Source organism: Rhinatrema bivittatum, chromosome 2 (assembly GCF_901001135.1).
Source record: "Rhinatrema bivittatum chromosome 2, aRhiBiv1.1, whole genome shotgun sequence".
Classification (NCBI taxonomy): Eukaryota; Metazoa; Chordata; class Amphibia; order Gymnophiona; family Rhinatrematidae; genus Rhinatrema; species Rhinatrema bivittatum.
The window spans coordinates 776,626,263-776,647,154 of NC_042616.1; the positions used below are offsets into that span (position 1 = coordinate 776,626,263).

Here is a 20,892-nt window from a genome sequence, read left to right on the forward strand (position 1 = left end):
CCCAATGCCAGGGCCTGGCATGGAGTCTGGGTCCCAATAACTGAGCCTCGGCCTAGGGTATGGACTTGGAGCTCTGATGAAGCAGTTCTCTTCTGTCTTCTTAAACTTTCTTTGTAAACTGATACAGTGTACTGGGGTTGCACTGGAGTTAATTAACTTCAGCATATTCACTCCAGCAGATGGTACCATTTTGATGTATGGCAATGCTATACAATGCCATACATCAAAATGGAACCGTCTGCTGGGGTGAATGTGCAAGAGTTAATTACCTCTGGTGCGATCCCCGTGCATGGTGTCAGTTTACAAAGAAAGAAGGCAGAAGAAGACTACTTTGTTGGAGCTCCAAGGCCTGGTCTCTGGGCCCGGGCCTGACCCCAAGTTCTGGCCTGTCCATTAGATCCGACGGATCAGGTATGTGATTGTTCCTGGCGGGGGGGGGGGGGGGGGGGGGGGGGCTCTGGTCTCAGCCAAGATTCTGCTATCACACTTAGGCCTAGGCTGCGACCCCTGCTTTGGACCTAGGCCTAGGCCCAAAGCATTTCTTTGAAACGAATGCAATGAATAAGGTTTGTTTCATTCGGCAGGGTCCCCAAAATGAACAGATTGACCTTATTCATTTGAAACAAATGCACATCACTATTTATAGAGCATTAGTTTCAATGTTTTTAGGCAACTGATTGTCATTATATAATTCACTAGACACCTGAGATAAAGAACAAGTACCCAGATGAGAAAAACACATTTGTACATCATTCAGCTGTAATTTCATTCTTATAGAAAAATGGACTTTAATTTAATCGTTAAAGAATCAGTAAATATTTACCGTATTTTTCGCTCCATAAGACGCACTTTTTTCCCCCAAAAGTGGGGGGAAAATGTATGTGCGTCTTATGTAGCAAATATTAAAAAAAATCAAACAAAAATCTAACAACCCCCCCCCCTCCTGACTCCCTCAAGATCTGCCAAACGTCCCTGGTGGTGCAGCGGGGGTCCAGGAGCGGTCCGGGAACGATCTCCTGGGCTTTGGCCGTCGGCTGCCAGTAAACAAAATGGCGCCGACGGCCCTTTGCCCTCACTATGTCACTGGGACCGACCGCTGCTATTGGTCGGTCTCAGTGACATAGTGAGGGCAAAGGGCCGTCGGCGCCATTTTGATTACTGGCAGCCGACGGCCCACGCTCAGGAGATCGTTCCCGGACCGCTCCTGGACCCCCGCTGGACCACCAGGGACGTTTGGCAGGTCTTGGGAGGGTCAGGAGGGTGGGGGGTTGCAGTAAATTAAGTCGGCAGGTCTTGGGGGAGTCAGGAGGGTGGGGGGTTGTAGTAAATTAAGTTGGCAGGTCTTGGGGGGGTCAGGAGGGTGGGGGGTTGTAGAAAATTAAGTCGGCAGGTCTTGGGGGGGTCAGGAGGGTGGGGGTTGTTAATTTAAAGGGTTGGGATGGGGTTTTTTTTTTGGGGGGGGAGGGGTTCCCAGAGAAAGAAACGTTTTCTGATCTGGGGAGTGGACCGAAATGGCCCTACCCAGACCCGAAAACAAAATGGGGAGAAAAAAAAGCTATGCACTCCCCTAATTTGCTCCATAAGACGCCCAGACGCAGAGCCGGTTTAGCACAATTTTTTTTTTTTTTTTTTTCCCCCTCTGAATCCTAGGTGCGTCTTATGGTCAGGTGCGTCTTATGGAGCGAGAAATACGGTAATTCAACACCCACTGGCTTGTCCTGCCTGTTTTGTCCCAGCATCTCACTCCTTGGGATGCCGCATCTAAGAGCACACACAGAAAGGAACACACCACTGCTTGGGTCATGGTGAGAGCTTCCCACTGTCAAAAGGATCTACCCTGGAGACAAAGAGTTAAGTATGGGAGGCGTGCTGGCCAGATGCAGCTTTCTGAGGAGAAAGGTTTATTGCAGAAAGGGAAAGGTTGCATTTCCTGTCACGTACTCAGGCAGCCTCAGAAATGGACTTTTATAATCCTGGATTTATTAGAAGCCCAAATTCTGTGTTTTGGTCTTTTGTACTAATGGAACCTGTTTTTGTCTTCAGTAAATGTTACTTTTGTTTTGGAATAACACTTTTTGTGAGGAGGGACTTTCATTTGAAAGACTGAATGTGTAATGCCTTTGGGTCTGCAATTGTATCCCCCAAATTACACCCCTCCCCCACACACACATACAAGAATCCTGATTCTAGGGTTGCAGCAAGTTGGTCAGGACTCTGCAGCCTCTGAAGATGGCCCCTTGCCTTCAACAGGGAGTGCCCTTTAAAAGGTGAGGAGAGCTATTGTAAATGTATTTAAAGAAATAAATGTACTGCCAAATCTTCTAATTCCATCTTAATATACTTTGCAGGGCAACAACCCAAGATTAAGTGGGCAGGAATTAGAAAACGAGGACAGAACCACTATCACCTAATAACCTAGAGTTAGGCAAATGTAAGGGACACTTTGTTTTCCCTTACTAAATTTCCTCTGGTTAACACCGAGAATCTTTATCATCATGGGAGAAAATCCTTAAGATTTACTTTTCCCTGCATTGGGTTCTGGGATTGGTCCAGCTCAGGCTATAAATAAAAAAAAAACCCCTAGTCTTGAGCATGAGTAATGTAGTTGGATGTAGATTTCTTTTGGGTGAAGGAGGAGAGTTTTCTGGTGGATCCCAGTAGCTCCCCAGCCTGCACCATTGGGATTTGCAAGGACAGTGACTCAACTAGGGCCTTCACAGAACTGGTGGCTACTGCCTAGGCAAGGAGAGTTCAGGAGAATAGATTTTTACCTGTAAGAAACTGGGTTTTATTTAGACCTGCTGCTGTTTTATGAGGGCTTTTAACTCCCCATCACCCCACCTAAGGAAGTAGGACTAAGCTTCTGTGTCAAGTTACAGTAGAGTCTTCAGATGCCTGGGGCACTGCTGTGCCCTATGGCCAGTGAAAGTGGAGTCAGTAGTGTCCCCAGAGTAAGAAGTGATTTTTGGAGAAGTGTTTTGCTGGTGAGAAGGGGGGAGATATTTTTCCACCACTACCTCCCTGCTTATTATTTTGAAGAGGAGTTTTCTTTCCTATCCCTGGGAAAAGACTGGACATTTGCTCAGAAATTGAAGACGGAGGAGTTTCTGACACTTGCAGTTTTCATTTTGCTATGCAGTCTTATGATTTTTGCTGTTTTGGCTTGGATTCTATGTTTTGTTTTGTTTTTTTAAATGGCAGTAAATTTTTAGTTGAACACCACTCCTCCTGTTGTTTCTAACTAAGATCCAACCTGCTACGACAGCTGCTAGCTGCCCTTGTGAGTATTATTGGCAGAGTGATTGGGGGCCTCAAAAGACTACGCAGGATAACCACTCTCAAGGGTCTAGGGCCCCGGAGGCAGGTTCTCCTCCCTTTCTGGTTGGACCCTGGCATCCCAATTGATGATTACTACAGAGATTGGTAAGAGAGTGAGAGGTCCAGGTCAGTGAATGTGGCTCTGGGACTGTGTGTGACCCCTTTGTTAGGGGTCACACACACCTCAAACCAAGAGAGGGTTACACAAAGAATGCTAGAAACTATAAAGATTTAGCTGATCTGGAGCTGATGCTCTTTAATGTGTGTGACCTCTGTCTGCGTTCACTAGACTGTACTATTATTTAAAAGGCAATTTTCCAGCAAAGGGAGGTTCAAGAGGTGTCAGTGTGCAGAGTGCGTGATTAGAAGGGTTCTTCCCCTAAAGGAGATGGTCTGAATCTGGGATGGTATATGGTGCTTCCACAAGGCACTGGAAGGAGTAGTAGCCTGGAGCTGTAAGTGTTATAATCTGGTGTGGTTGTGTACCCTGGATCGTAGTGAGAGCTGACTCCACCCACAGGGAGGAGCCCTGTGGGGACTCACTACGATAGGCGTGGCCTCAGCAGAGATGGACACAGATGTGAGAGACTTTGTTATACTGGAATCATGGGTGGCACTCACAGCGTGGAGAGAAGACCCAGTCCAGAGTTGTAAGGCTGCTCAATGATGATATCCATGGTAGTGGCCCACAGAGCGGGGTACGCCAGGAAACTCCTCTCTTGATGACTCCCCTCAGGTTAGATCCGGTAGTGGTCTGCAGCACGGGATATGCTGAGGATCAGCGAGTAGTAGTTCAGAGAGGTGCAGGAGATCAGCAGAGCGAAGTAGATGATGGAACTTACTCAGTAGTGTAGAAAGGTAGCTGGGATGAGCACAGTAGTGGCCCAAGGCACAGGGTACACGGGCAGTTCTGTCAGCAAGATGGTGAAAGCGATAGTAGCACTCACAAGGTTGAACTAGTAGGATCCCGAATAAGGATAAGAGGAATCTCCAGGCAGGAAGCCCCTTCGAGGCGCGGATAGCCAGAACGTAACAAGGCCCCCGAGGAGCGGGTACCTAAGGCGTTCTATGTCCAGAAGTTCAGGAAGCAGTTCAAGTATTGAAGCGAAGCGTCTCCGAATAAATTGGAATAAGCAGAAAGGAAGTCCTTGCTAACTCGTAGGAAGCATAGGCTGTCTGGGTTAAATACTTCTGGCGGTTGACGTCATGCGGAGGGTTTGCCCCCGAGGTTCCCGCCATGATGTGAATAAGAGAGGGCCTGGCGCACACGTGCCCTAGGTAATCTCCGATTCAAGAAGGTGGACGGGATCACCCACGCCGTCCCAGGGACGCCGGGGAAGGCGGCGTTTACAGGCTGAGGCCACCATGGCTCCGAGAATCACTAGTGCAGGGAAAAGAGAGGTGAGCAGCAAAGGTCGCAGCCGGGTGCAACAGTAAGGGCTCAGGGTTGGTCTAGGTTGGAGGCTGGGAACCAGAGAGGACATCAAGGAACTATACACTCTTGGGATACCTGTATAATCTGTGGAAGAGAGAGGTTCTCTTCTGCAAGGGCTTACTCAAGGATATCTTACCACCAGAAAGCAGTGGGGAGATTTATTCTGGACAAGCCAGCCAAGGCTGAGTAACAGAGTGAAACAAGAGGATTCCGAAGAGTTTCCTGTATGGGGCTGAAGAGAGTAAAGCCTTGATGGGATTTCCTGGGATCCTAGTGTTGTAAAACTGAACTTAAGCAGCATACGACCTGTGCCTGCCTATGCATCTTGTTGATATTCTGGAAGAAACTGTACTCTATTTTTGGATCTTTGGACTGCGATGTGATTCTGTCTCTTCTAGAATGTTGATTTTTTCAGTAAACTTTTCTTCTGATTTGGAATACAGTCTTTGATGTGGGCTGGTTTTGTTTGGCGATCCCTTGGGCCCCACAGGTGAATCCTGCTCCCCACAATACAATCTGTGTATTTTTTTCTCCAGAGGCTTCAATAAATAGGCTCGTGCTCTGCACCCTGCGAATGTGACCTCTGGCCTCAGACAAGGAGCGAGGCGTTAGCAGTTGGGACTTGTCTATATCTGCCTGTGACAGGCCACCACTTGTGGCTTTCTTCGAATCTCTGCCAGATTGACCAATACAACTGCACAGTCACGCAACTTTCAGACAAGTGCTTTTATTCTTTTCCTCAGGTCTTCACAGCAAACAAATGTAAAATACTTCCATTCCTAAGGTTGCCAACTTTCAACTGTCAAATTACGAAATACTTGGAGATACTGTTTAATATCTTAGCTGATGGGATTTTTTCACATGTGACTTTTGTTGCCACTCATCACCATTAGAGAAACACAGAAATGTAGACGATAACAGAGGATAAAGGAGCCCTTCATTCTGCCTAGTTTATTTCCTGCTGCAGTGCCGTAGATTCCAGTTGATCTTCGGCTTCCCCTCACATTTTTTCTATTGATATTTCTCTGTACCTGTCCTGTGCGTTTTTGAGCTGTTATTGTGTTTGCCTCCACTGGGAGGCTGTTCCATGCTTCCAACAGCCCTTCTGTGAAGAAGTATTTTCTGATGTTTCTCCTGAATCTACCCTGTTTAGAGCTCTGTGTTATGACCATTAATTCTAGAACTTCTTTACTCCCAGAAAATGTTTGCTTTTAGTAGCCCAGAGGCCATGCTGCTGTTGAGTAAAATGATTAGGTCTCAGATGAAATCGTGGACTAAAGTCCTTGTGACACGCAATAAAAGTATCCAAGACATATTGACTATAGAGTAGCTAGCAAAACGCGCCCTGTATTGTATAGTTACAGGGGAGGAACAGCTGCTCGGCTGCAGCAGAGGGATAAAATCAAGACATTTCTGAACATTTTTGGCCTCCCTCTTTTTTTGTACGTAATCCCCTCTTGATTTAGAGGTCCTTAATACAGGGGTCACAACAGAAGTCCCTGGGGCCACTGTCTCCCAGATTACTCTTTCCTCTCATTTGCACTGTCCACAACACTGCAGTAAGCCACCAAGAGGAACAGGGTTCAATTGGGTGAAGAGGAAGACAAACCTCTGGGGCCCTAAGCTCCTGAGGGTAGGTACTTTCATGGGCATAGTGTCCATAGTGCACATTGGAGCATGGGCACTACTAACTTTAAAATGGGGTGTGCCGTGCACCACCAACTTGGGAAGCTATTGTGCTGACCATCACTACTAACATTCCTTCTAAGTTGCACGCGTGTGCGGGAAAAGTCCTGAGCTTGCGCATGCGTGCAGCTCTATGCTGCACATGTGCACTTGCGCACAACTTTTCCTGCAGGCGCACACAGTTCACCTCCTTCCCAGTGCCGGAGGCCTGGCTGGATTGTGGCAGACCCCATCCCGCCACAGCCTGAAGAGAAGAAAAGGCTAGTAGGGCCATGAGTGAATAGTAGTGCCTATCCCGCCATGGCACAAAGTGAAGAGGAGTCCAGCGTGGCTATGGCAGACCCCATCCTGCCACTGTCTGAAACGAAGAGGCAGACAGAGCCATGGTGGACCCCATTCCGCCATGGTCCAAAACAAGGGGAAGACCAGTGGGGCCTTGGCAGACCCCATCCTGCCATGGCCCAAATTGAAGAAAAGGTTGGTGGGGCCATGAGTGAATAGGAAGCTGGCGGGGTGCAGCCCAAAGTGAAGAAGAGGCCATGTGTATTTCTGTGTGAGAGCCTGTGGGTATGCATGTGTATCTGTGTGACATCTTGTGTGCATGTATATGTGTTTGTCTGTGTGAAAGTCTGTGGGTGTAGGTATACATTCATACGAGAGCATGTATGTGTGAGAGCATGTGTGTATGTCTGTGTGAGATCTTGTGTGACTGTGTGAGAGCCTGTGGGTGTGTATATATGTCTATACAAGACCCTGTATATGTGAGAGCCTGTGTGCATGTCTGTGTGAGATCTGGTGTGTCTGTGTGAGAACCTGTGGGTGTGGGTATATATATGTATGAGAGCCTTTGTGAGAGGTTGTGTGTGTGTTTGTGTGTCTATTTAGAGACTGTGTGTAAATATTGTGTGTCTGTGACAGCCTGTTGTGTGAGTGCAAGCCTGTGAGAACCTTTGTATCACAAACAGGCTCTCACAGGGACGTGCATACACACACAGTGTGTGTGAGGAAGAGAGAGACTGTGTGAAAGAGAGGGAGTGAGTGTGAAAGCATTGGCATGTATATGAGAGAGGGTGTGTCTGAAAGAATGAATGTGTTAATATATGTGTGAATGAGGGAGAGAGAAAAGATAGTTTGTGTGGCCCTACCTCCCCTAATGTGCAATAATCTCAGGGCGATCAGAAATCAAAAGATCCCAGGTATGGAAAGTAGGGGATTTTTTTTAATCCTTATTAGTTTAATTATTTGATATTTCTATTATTTTTAATGTTTTTTTAAATATTAGAACATTATTTAATTATTGGATGTTTTATGCATCAGAGATTGGTATTTGGGAAATATTAGAACAAATTTATGCAAGTTTTTTTTAATTGGATGCTCATCAGCTGTTTTGATGTCTAATCCTTTTATTAGCATGGTTTTAATAAAAATGATGTTTTATATCTACAATTTTATTGCTTGAAGTTTTGAGAGGAATGATGATGTTTCTGTTTTTCCATTATTGCACTGCTTGTGGTTTTTTAGTTCAGTTTTTGTTGGCACATTTCTATTCTGAATTAGGTGAGGGTCTGTCTGTACTTTAGAGTTCCAGTTCTTGTGCAACTTTAATTCTTGCTGTGAAATGATAGTACTTATCACTGGCTTTTATGGCATTATGGTTCTCTCTTCCTCATTTCTAAACAGAAGTTTGCTGTTTATTAATTTCATTTGCATACAGAAAGCGGTTTTGAATGTTCTTACAGAAAATATTTTTTCATTCACATATTTTATTGTAATTACTGTTAATAGATTAGGTGTTTATTTTAAAGGATTAGCTAATGTTCCCTCTAAGGATTGGGTTGCTGTGAGCACAAACTTGATAGGCTTTTTGCAGCAAATAAAGAAGTGCTCACGAGGTAATGTTCTAGGGCACACAGTAGCGGCAAATTTTCTGGTGCACCACCAACTTCAGCAGTCATCCTATGCCCCTGGGTACCTTGTGCTGTCTCTCACAGCCAAACAGTCTCTCTCCAACTCCTACTCTCAGATCTCTTCATTTCAACAAGCTGGATTTTGGGTAGGAAAAAAGCAGGTAGAGACTTGTAGCAGTGTTCAACCAAAAAATAGTTTTCAGCAATTTATAAAAATGGAATCCAGACAAAAATGTGAAACCATCAAATATAAAAAAAAACAAAACAAAAAACAAAAATCAGAATGGTAGCTCCAAGCACCAAAATCTCTTCCTCCATACTCAGCCTCTGAATCAGTGTCCAAGGTTCCAAAATATTTTCTGGTGATGGGAAAGAAAAACTCTCTTCTCAAAGTTATAGGCAAGCAGCTGGTTGTTACACGTGCCGTCTGCGGCAGACCCAAGGTGCGGCTCCCCTCACCTTTTTGCATGGACTCCAGCTCCTGGTTCCTCCTCACTGGTGGCGGTGGGCCGCTGGCTCTGACCTCGAGCCACCCCGGTGCTTCTGACTCTGCCATGGTTCCCCAGTGTTGCCAGTCAAGATGCCATTGTTTGTCGGGCCTGCCTGCATGGTCCACGGAGAGATGCCACCACCCGCGCCACACCCCTCCCTAGGTGTGCGCACATCACTGATCCTTTTAAAGGGCCCATGGCAGGAACCTGCTGCAGCCCCGGATGTTGATGTCAGACTCTCTAGTGAATTTAAGCTCAGGCCTCGCTCCATAGCATTGCCTCTGCAACAGGTCTCCTCGTTCTCGTTGCTGATAGAGAATCCTCTCTATTCCTTGTTCCTGACCTTCGTGTTTCCAGTTCCTGTCTTCATCATTCCTGCCTTGTCTATGTTTTGGACTGATTCTATGGATATCGATTTTGCTTTGTTGGACTATGCTACAGCCTAACTCCAGACCCAGACCTTCTCTATGCCTGTCTACTCAACTTTCTTTCTCCAGACCCAGACCTCTGCTATGCCTGACTACTCTACTGCCTATCTCCAGACCCAGACCTCCACTATGCCTGACTATTCTACTGCCTATCTCCAGACCCAGACCTCTGTTACATCTGACTACTACTACGCCAGACTACTACGCCAGACTTCTACGTGATCAGACCATCGCCTTGACTGACTACGCTATAGACGTCTCCGTGTTCAGTATTCTTCTTTGCTTGCTACGACCTCCGCTTGCTGCGGCTCAGATCCAAGCCTGTCCTTGATGCCTCTCCTAACATATTCCCTGGACGTGGACTTACCAAGCTCCGGCCTATCTTTGCTCGAGCGCATCCAGTTACTCTCCATTCCATTGGTGCCCGAGTTCCAGTACCGTACCCAGTCCATGGTAGGACTATGCCATTTATTGACTGCTATCTCTGGGCTGAACCAACTACTTGTACAAACTAACCTCGAGGCCCACCTAAGTCCTGCCGGCCCCAGCACCCAAAGGCTCAACCCGCAGGGAACGAGGGCTGGTCTAGGTGAAGCTCCAGTGGCCTCTACCTTCAGCCCACTCCACCTGCTGATGGTGGGGACCCATAGGTTCTCACCTACGGGTTGCGTCAACCCCACCTCGGCCCAAGGGTCCACCTCCGCTGCAACAATGGTCATGGAAAAACAAACTCCCTCCTGCAAAAACTCAGTTCTTCTCCTCTTTCTAGGTCACTACAGCCCCAATATTACTGGACACAGGGCAAAGTAACATCCTGGGCAACTGAAGACCCCCAACCTTGACTGGCAGCAGGGCATATAGCACCCAACCCTGTCCCCTCTTGCAGGGAAGTTCACTCCTGAAACTGGGAGCAGGTCGTAAACAAAGCAGATCTTTTGAAAGTAAAAAAAGATCCACACTAACAGGGGCGCTCTTGCGCGGAATCCAAGATGGCCGCCTAACGCTGAGCTCCGGGAGACTTCGCTCTATATTGAAGGGAATTCTGCGATTGTAATAACCCTCCTTCTCTCCTGAACCATTGACCTCTACACTAACGATGTCTACAACTAAGCCGGGCAAAATTGAGGCTGCGTTTGCGGCTGGTGCGGGTACAAAACGATCTAAGTCTGACCCACTCTCGCCGGACAAGGCCGTCCCTGCTAAACAAATGGCGTCCGCAGATCTCGTCTTGGCTGAACTAAAAGCTTTAAAGGCAATGCTCCAAACCAACACGGACAACACCATTGCGATTAGAGCGGACTTGCAGAACCTTACTAATCGGTTCGATCAGCTTGCACATCGCTTAGACGACGCTGAAAATCAGGTATCTTCGCTATTAGTCACTGCGACGTCCATACCTAAAATGGAGAAGGAATTGGAAGTCCTGCGTCACGACTTCGAGGACCTTTCCAATCGTAATAGGAGGAACAATGTTCGTATCCTGGGCATCCCCGAGGGCATGGAAGGTACAGATATTTTTGCTTTTCTTTCACGAATGATCCCGGAAGTTTTGCAACTTACCTTCACTCCCCCATTGGAATTTGAACGGGCGCATCGAGTACCATCGCGTCCTCTCCGGACCTCGGCCCCCCCTCGACCTATCATCTTTAAACTTTTGCGCTACCCACAGGTCCTCCAGATCTTCTCTGCGGCCAAATCCAAATCTCCTCTCCAACTGCAGGGATCAAATATTTTATTTGTGCCGGATTTGGCGAAGACAACCGCTGCCAAGCGCAAGGCTTTTCTGGCGATGAGGCCCCGTCTTCATGCCCTTGGGGCTAAATTTGGGCTTTTATACCCAGCCATGATGCGAGTTACCCATCGGAACAGTACACAGCTTTTTCACGCACCGGATGATCTAGGCGCGTATCTGCAATCGGTGGAGGGTTTACAAGATATGGTTACCTGACTACTTTGGGTTAACCTCTGATTTTTCCCTTTTTTTCTACGGATTCCCGTGGACGTAACTTCAATATTCAATCCCGTGAAGCTCTAGGTGGCCCCTGGCCCCTTGAGGCCCCATTTTGCTTGTTATGAGTGACAGTCATTTACTGTTAGTGGCTGTCTGGCGTTCTTGTTTTGCGCCTTTTCTTGCTACATGGTTCGCTGATGCCTGGATACTGGACTCCTCTGTTCATCTTTTTCTGGTTTTTCCTTTTCCTTTTTTTTCTGCGCCTCCTTGGATTTTCACATATCGTCAGCTTTCAGGATGTCAGATAAGCTATATACGTCTGTTTGATCATCTCTATCCTACCCAATGGCATCCACCATAAATTCCATCACGGTGGTATCGCTTAATGTCAATGGGTTTAATCATCCGATTAAGCGTAAGAAGATCTTGACTTACTTACAAACATTGAACACTGATGTCGCCCTATTGCAAGAAACTCATTTGTCGACTACAGAATCTATCAAGCTCAAGCAACAATGGGTTGGTCAGGTTTTTTTCAGCCCAGCTCATAAGAAGAAACGTGGTACTGCTATTTTGGTTCATAAACGCCTGGATATCTCTGTTTTACATCAGGAAATGGACGTAACAGGACGTTGGAATATCTTGCAATTCAAGCTACAAAATGGATTCTATACCATCCTCAATTTGTACGCTCCGAATGCAGACGACCCTGTTTTTTTTCAGGATGTTTTTGCGAGGCTGTTGACTTTAGAGCAGTTCCCCTTGCTCATTGGAGGGGACTTCAACCAGCCATTGGATCCTCTCCTGGATAAAAAGACTGAGGTCCGATATACGAAGTCAAAAGCTACTTCTGCTCTAAATTGTCTCATTTCCCAATTCGGCCTTCTTGACCCGTGGAGACTTACTCATCCTACTGCTAAAGACTTTACATTCTATTCTGCCCCGCACTCGTCTTACTCCAGACTGGACTATTTTCTCACTTCCAGCTCCCTTCTACCGCATATTAGTAATCCTACAATTTGCTCCATCCTAGTCTCGGACCATGCTGCTGTTACCCTTCAAATTCGCCTAGTCTCTCCAATACGTATGGATCGGCAATGGAGATTCAATGCTTCTCTCCTTTCGGACTCTGCATTCCACACCTTCCTCACTGAAAAGACAGCTCAATACTTTGCCACCAATTCGGCCTCCGCCTCCTCACCGGCCATACTTTGGGAAGCCTATAAAGCTACTATAAGAGGAGACATCATTAGTTATTCCTCTTACCAGAAACGTGTCCAAAGACAGGCTCTTCAACAGTTACAAACCATCGCCGAACAATTGGAACATATGCATTCCCAATCTCCTTCAGCTCATACTTTAACACAGTTATTGAAGGCACGTTATGAATATAATAAGCAACTTAGCTCACAGGTACATCTCCATCTTTTTCATTCCAAGACGCAATACTATGCGGAAAACAATAAATGCGGTAGACTCTTGGCCTCATATCTACAAAAAAAATCTGAGCGATCACGAGTAGCCAAGATCACTACCTCCTCTGGCGATATTGTCACCACTGATAAGGAGATTTTACAATCCTTTCGTGATTTTTATGCACAGCTTTATCAATCAGAAGTGTCTCCAACTCCGGACGTCTTTGAATCTTTCTTCGCTGCTTTGGACCACCCACATCTTACTGACGCACAGCGCCAACTTTTGGATACGCCGATCAGCGAGGAAGAAATATCGGCTGCCATCATGTCTTTACCGTTGGGAAAAGCTCCAGGCCCGGATGGTTTCAGCACTGATTTTTATCATACTTTTAAACAAATTTTGTCTCCCCATTTGTTAACCTTTTATTCGTCTTTCTCCTCTGCCAATGCTGTTTCCTCATCTTTTACTGATGCTAGGGTGGTGGTAATTCCAAAGCCAGGTCGAGATCCTTCTTCCCCTGCTAATTATAGGCCTATTTCACTTTTAAATGTGGATTACAAAATTTTCACTAAACTGCTCGCTACTCGCCTCTCTAGAGTTCTTGGTTCCCTTATCCATGTTGACCAATCAGGTTTTCTCAAAGGTCGGCTCATTGCTAACAACACCCGGCTGTTACTTCATGTCCAAGAATCCCTCTTCGACACACATGAACCGGCCATTGCGGTCTCACTCGACGCTGAAAAGGCATTCGATCGTATTGAATGGCCTTTTCTCTTCGAAACCATGTCTAGATTTGGCTTTGGCAGTGTCTTCACTGGGTGGATTCGATTACTTTATCGGTCCCCTCTTGCTTCCCTTTTTGTTAATAATCAGGTTTCCCCGTCATTCTCCCTACATAGAGGAACTCGTCAAGGATGCCCCATCTCTCCCCTTTTATTTGACCTGGCTCTGGAACCCTTACTTCTCGCTATTCGCCAGTCTTCTGTTATTTCTGGTGTTATTATTGGGGATGGAGAATACAAGCTTTCTGCATATGCAGATGATGTATTACTTTTTTTGACTCATCCTGAGACCTCCTTACCTCAACTCTTTTCGCTTATTGATTCTTACTCTGTCCTATCTGGGTACAAAGTGAATTGGAGCAAAACAGAATTTCTACCTTTGAACACTCTTTCTCAAATGCTGGACTTCTCCTCCTTTCCCATACAGAAAGCGAAGTCAGGCTTAAAATATTTGGGCATCCGTTTTTTCTCGGATCCTCAGGACACTCTTCGTACATGTGAACAATCCACCCTGCAGCATCTTAAGGATGTAACTCTTCGTTGGTCTCCTCTTCATCTGTCCTGGTGGGGTCGCCTAGACACTATTAAAATGACCCTGGCCCCGCAAATTACCTTTAAATTGGCCATGCTCCCCATTTTTTTTTCCACGGATTTTTATAAACAAATTGACCGTATTTTGCTCCAATTCCTCTGGCAAAATAGAGTACCCAGGATTGCACTCAGAAAATTAAAAGCACCAAAAGATGGAGGAGGGGTTAATTTTCCAGATTTCCGTAGATATCACTTGGCCTTCATCTTGCAGCAAAGTTCACATCTCTTCAACTCAGAGGCTCTTCAATTCGAATTGCCTCGTTGGTTATCTATTGAGCGCTCACTTATTTGCCCAACCCCTAACCTCGCATTTCCTGGTGTACTTTTTTCTTCCCATAGTACACGTAACAGAATTTTGCTTTCCTTACATCAAGCCTTAAAAGAATTTGATCAGCTATGCCCTAATGATAAACCCACCTGGTTAAATTCCACCTATCTTCCTATTTGGAACACACATAAAATTCGTGTTGCTGGACGTCCTGTCAATTGGCCCATCTGGTATAATAGGGGAATCTGGTACCTTTCCTCCATTGTTTCACATGGTAGCGTGCTTTCTTTTTCTTCTCTACAAGCACTATTCCGTCTTCCTCCTACTCAATACTATGCTTGGCTACAACTTAGGGATGCTCTTAAGGAGCTTGACTTACATGCCATGCATCTTGACCAACAGCCTTATTTGCTTTCCTTTTTCGCAGACGTAGGCACTCATCGACATCTCGCTTCTAAATTGTATAAATTGCTCTGCACTCTTTCCCTCCCCAACTCAGCCCTTGCTCTTCAGCGCACATGGTCTGCTGAGTTAGCAGTCCAACCTTCCGCTGCCAGATGGAAACATGTTTGGTCCATCTCCATACGCATCTCCTTATCCACTAGTCTATCCCAGACGGCTTTTTTTATTATACATAGAGCCCTCTGGACTCCCTGGAAACTTCATAGGGCGTCACTTCTACCCTCCCATCGGTGTTGGTCATGCCATAATGTGAAGGCCTCTTTAGAACATATGCTTTTCACCTGTCCGTTTGTCTACAATTTCTGGATACAAGTTTGGACTAGAATATCGTCTATACTTCCCTTACCTAGAGCAATTACCTACGATTTGGTGATCCTCAGAGGAGCACATCCTGTCATCGACCTCCCACTTCCACATCGGAAGCTCCTCGACTTCCTCCTTCTAGTAGGGTTGCACACCATCACTTCCAACTGGAAACGGAGTGACTTCCTCTCGGAAGCTTTATGGTGGAACACTGTTTGTTTATACAGCAAATATGAGAGGGCTATGGCCATAAAATATAACCGCTTGGCCACATGGGACCGCATGTGGAAACCCCTTGACAACTACACCTCCTAACATGCTCATACCCCACTTCACCTGCTTATGCTGATCATATATCGTTAAGTTGAAATTCAAGGATGGTCGCATTTCTTCTTTTTCTTTCTATTTCTTTTTCTACCCTCTTTACCTTTCTTTTCTTCTCTTACCCTTCCTGTTACCTGATGGTTCTAGTGTCCTGCATTATTTTTTGGTTTTTTCGCTCTGCGATGTATATGCATTATGATTTTGTTATTATGTTTTCCTTTTGTTGTTGTTCTTAATTGACGTGCTGTATTTGATGTCCCTTGCTGTCACGGACTGTATGTTTGTACGCACTGTCTGTATTTCTTTAATAAAAATATTTCAACGAAAAAAAAGATCCACTGTTCAGAATTCTCCTTGTTTATCGCACTGGTGCAGATGGGGGAAGCTTACTGTGAGTCACAAGACCAGCACCTTCCATCTCAATCCAAAAACTACATCCAACCACACCTTCTTTGTGCTCCACCCAGTTTATGTAGGGGATCTGGACCAATCCCATAACAAAGGGGAATGGCCAAACAACTGTGGAGAAACCAAAAATCAAAACTCTCCCAGGGAATGGAAAAAGGAGCAAAGGCTTCCATACACATACAATCCTCCCAAAATCTGTACAGTCCAGAAAAAAATCAGGACAACTGGCATTCCTATCCATCCCTTATGGCACCCTTATGGCAAATCACTCAGATACAACAGGCATCTACATACAGACTGGTCCAATTTCCTGTGATCATCAAATCCTCTTCTTAGTTCTACATTTGACACTAGCAGCAGGTTCTCCAGTCTTTCTTTCCCCAGCAGCTCACCACATTCTCACTCTGACCAACCTCTGCTTGTTTGGCATTCTCCCTGCAATCTCCTGGCCCTCCTAAAAAAGCCTTCTCCCCAAGCTTCCTCTTGTTTTCGAACGCACTGCCTGATTAGCTCCACTCAGCTGCCCCAACCATGGCTTTCTAGGACAGCAATTCCCAATAGCCTCTTTCTTAAAGTGGCATTGCTTCTTTTCTCCTTTTCATTTTGATTTCTGGAGAACCCTCTGTTTTCCTGGTGGGCTAACTGCTCCCTATCTCCAGACTGTGTGGAGTCCTCACCCTGTTATACTCCCCATGAAATGAGATCAGGTTACTGGATTAGAAGAGACAACTGGCCTGACTGAGGGCTTTTTTGCCTTTTTGGGAAAAACCTTTATTCTGGAAAATGGAGAAATTGTAACGGTTTTTCCAATTCTGTAGCTACAGCAAGACAAGGGAACTTAATTTTTTTTGTCTGAATGTTGCATAGTTGGTCATTTCCTTGATACAATTTAATGCCAAGCTTTAAATCTGAAAATAAAAATAGAATTGCAATGCCAAGCTTCAGTCTCCCTACAAGGAAGAAACTGATGCATGCTGAAGATGTTATCGTTGACGTAAGCACATGGAAATCAACACAGAGCAACAAGAATGTCATCAACTACGCACCAGCTTGATCCATTATGATAGTGTGATAGCCTATCTATAACAATAACCCTCGATGTTAGTGCTAAAGAGGACATGCTGTATATCTATGGTCACTCCTTCACAAGAGACAAGACATTAAGATTGTCCTGGTATGATAGCTATAACATGCTGGATAGCACAAAGTGAATGCTCTATTCATTTATAAAACTGCAATTCTGGAGAGGTTGATGCTTTACCTTCTGTTGTTTTTGGGGTTTTTTTTAAATAATTGGATTCTTTTCTAAAGTCTACATAACAAGAGTTCACTGAAATTAAGTTTAAGCAATAATTACTTTCTGCAAATGTATTCCTTGATGAGCTATTTTTTACTTTTTAATAGTTTGTTTTATCTCTGTCCCTGTGTCTTGTGGATCAGTAGTGGGGACCCTGGTGGGTACAGTTATATGTGACACCTGGAAAATGTCTGAAATATCTATTAGGTGTGCAACAGGTTGAACCCTAATCATCTGTAATTTTTTCTATGCTTTCTTTTGTTTCTACTCAGATACTCCTTGCTCCGAAAACAGAACATATCATATTGGGTACTTTATGCAACTGATAATCCTTGAAACAGTTCATCCAAAAGGCAGATCTTTTATAGTGATAAATAGTAACCAAACTACTTCTCTGACTTTGGGCCGAAGAAATCGATTTTGTGTTGTGGCAAACTATCAAGTACAGGAGCTTTACACACTATAAAAGGCTAAAATGTCTACAATTTTTGGAATGCTTATTTGGCCTTTTCTAGTATGTAAAGCTCCTCCATGTGGGCAATGGCATAATAAAAGGTCTATAAGAATGGTACGTAACATTGTAACATTATGACATTGACAAAATTCCATGCAAAGCAAGATCTAGAATACCAGGTATTGATGTGCTTAGGTTCTCCCACTCCTATGTCAGTGGACAGAATGGAATACGAACATTCTAACTCTATTCTGCTTACACAGATTGTAAATCAACCAAAACAGAAGTGGTAAATAGAAAAAGACTGAGCACAGTTCTTATATGGGGAATAAGATGGGCATGCACTTACGTAATGAAAGCTTACAAATCTTTTTTTTACTAAATTATAACAAGGTCCAAGCATCTGAACGTGGCTTGCAATTAACCAAGTTTATGGTGGTGAGTGTTAGTGAATATCAATAACATACCTAGAAGTGCCATCCATCTGCTCTTTTCTTTAAGAAAAATATGAGTGAAAGGAAAGGTGGGGAAACAAAAAGAAAGGGAAAGCACATATTAAATTCAGAAGGCAAATAACACTGAAGCTTTTGTAAGCCATTATTTATATATGCAATTCTTAAAAGCATAGTTTCTGATCTAGTTTTGCTTTAGTAGTATCAGACCAATTTACAACTGACTGACAAAACTACAAGAAATGTATTCCTAACATAGCTTGCATTCTGAGGTAGAATAGCTAATGTTGTGCTTATGGTTTTTACCCATCCACAGGTGCGCTCATAATGGTGGTATTTGTTAGGGGTGTGCATTCGTATTGACCGCATATGTAAAACGCTACGCATATTTTTTTTTTAACTTAAAAAAGTGATGTGACATAAACGATCGGATTTCCCACATATCCAACATAGCTATGTTGGATATGTGGGAAATCGCGATTGTTGAGCCAAAATAAAAATTTAAACCCCCTCACCCTCCTTAATCCCCCCCCCAGACTTACCACAACTCCCTGGTGATCGAGCGAGGAGTGAGGACGCCATTTCTGCAATCCTTGGCGAGAAGCATGTGACGTCGGCGCCACGTCGAGTGACGCGGCGTCACGTGATTCCTGGCGAGTTCGCGCCGGAAGGCTCGTTCGGCCCAAAAAGAACTTTTGGCCAGCTTGGGGGGGTCAGGAGGCCCCCCAAGCTGGCCAAAATTTCTTTTTGGGCCGAACGAGCCTTCCGGCGTGAACTCGCCGGGAATCACGTGGCGCCGACGTCACGTGATTCCCGGCGAGTTCGCGCCGGAAGGCTCGTTCGGCCCAAAAGAACTTTTGGCCAGCTTGGGGGGGCCTCCTGACCCCCCCCCAAGTTGGCCAAAAGTTCCTTTTGGGCCGAACGAGCCTTCCGGCGCGAACTCGCCGGGAATCACGTGACGCCGCGTCACTCGACGTGGCGCCGACGTCACATGCTTCTTGCCAAGGATTGCAGAAATGGCGTCCTCACTCCTCGCTCGATCACCAGGGAGTTGTGGTAAGTCTGGGGGGGGGGATTAAGGAGGGTGAGGGGGTTTAAAATTTTTTTTTTGCACATATGGACATATACCCAACTCATTTAATTTTTTTTATGTCCATATTGACCGCAAATGGGACCCCCTTTGGACATATTGACATATGGACATAAACTTTTGCTCTGCACATCCCTAGTATTTGTATAGATATGCACCCTAAGAATATAAGAACATGCCATACTGGGTCAGACCAAGGGTCCATCAAGCCCAGCATCCTGTTTCCAACAGTGGCCAATCCAAGCCATAAGAACCTGGCAATTACCCAAACACCAAGAAGATCCCATGCTACTGATGCAATTAATAGAAGTGGGTATTCTCTAAGTAAACTTGATTAATAGCAGTTAATGGAATTCTCCTCCAAGAACTTATCCAAACCTTTTTTGAACCCAGCTACACTAACTGCACTAACCACATCCTCTGGCAACAAATTCCAGAGTTTAATTGTGCATTGAGTGAAAAAGAACTTTCTCTGATTAGTTTTAAATGTGCCCCATGCTAACTTCATGGAGTGCTCCCTAGTCTTTCTATTATCTGAAAGAGTAAATAACCGAGTCACATCTATTCGTTCAAGACCTCTCATGATTTTAAACACCTCTATCATATCCTCCCTCAGCCGTCTCTTCTCCAAGCTGAAAAGTCCTAACCTCTTTAGTCTTTCCACATAGGGGAGCTGTTCCATCCCCTTTATCATTTTGGTCGCCCTTCTCTGTACCTTCTCCATCGCAATTATATCTGCTGTATATGTCCCTTATTTACATAAAGAATGCTATCAGGGATGGGCAGAAGGCAGAGTTGGCTGCACTAACTATTTATCACAAGAATTATGTTCTAATTATTTTTTATTCAAGATTAGAGTAATCAATTCTTTATGGATTATCGTTTTTTAGCTATGGCTAAGGTCAATTCTGCTAGGCTGACTCTGTTCTGGTCTTGGTCCATTACAGCTATGGTCATCTTGAGCTAATTACTCTAAGAAAATCAGGATTACAAATCTGTGAAAGCAAGAGGGCATCCAGGAGAGAATTAGCCTCTCAGGGTTGACTTGGGTCAGATGGCAGCAGCTTTTCTGCTACATCATGGGGGAAAGCTGACAGCCTAACTGGAATGCATGGTTCAGAGTAAGGTTGCTGTCTTTAAAGGATACTGGCATAACAGGGAAGTTAGAATATCCTGATAGAGAGGATCACCCTGAGCAACCGATTCAGCTTGGTCAGGGATGACTTGCCCCTGAGGAGGGGCAGCATTGACACCAGATGTGGCTCTATTTTTACTGTGCTGGGACTGGGGACAGGCGCAGTGACCAGTGAAGCCAGGAAACTACTGAGCCTAGGATCAGGAGGGAAGTTGATCCTAGTCTTCATGATCCCATCTCCTCAACTGACTCTCTGAGTGACCATATTTGTGAATAACCAGGAGTTTACTACCCAGGCCTTGGTTGACTCTGGCTCCAGGGAAAACTTCATAATGAAACCCTTATTGACCACTTGCAAATTCCAACTATTCCCAGGAAGACACCACTGATCATTTCCTCTATCCACAGAGATCTGCTACCCGGTTGGATTATCTTGCCACAGTGCCCTTGACAATATGTACTGGCCTTCTGCATATGGAGACCTTGGTTTTCCACATAATCTATAAGGACATACATCCCATTGTACTGGGCCTCCCAAGGCTACAACTCCACTGCCTACAGTTTGACAGGATCTGGTTACACTGTCCAGCTGGAGCTCTTACTGCCACAACTCCTACTTGCAACAAGTGGAACCACCTCCTCACCTGTCCTTCTTAACCACGCTAGTGGACTTCTCCCACAGTACTCAGACTAT

The 20,892-nt window shown here is 45.2% G+C and overlaps 1 protein-coding gene across 1 annotated transcript in view; it reads right to left on the bottom strand.

Moving 5' to 3' along the window:
* Positions 1–20,892, bottom strand: part of KCNQ3 (potassium voltage-gated channel subfamily Q member 3) — a 627,835-nt gene that overhangs the window by 65,546 nt on the left and 541,397 nt on the right. Inside the window, 1 exon segment of the mRNA XM_029592045.1 lies at positions 17,989–18,015. Within this exon segment, the coding sequence (XP_029447905.1) occupies positions 17,989–18,015 (27 nt within the window).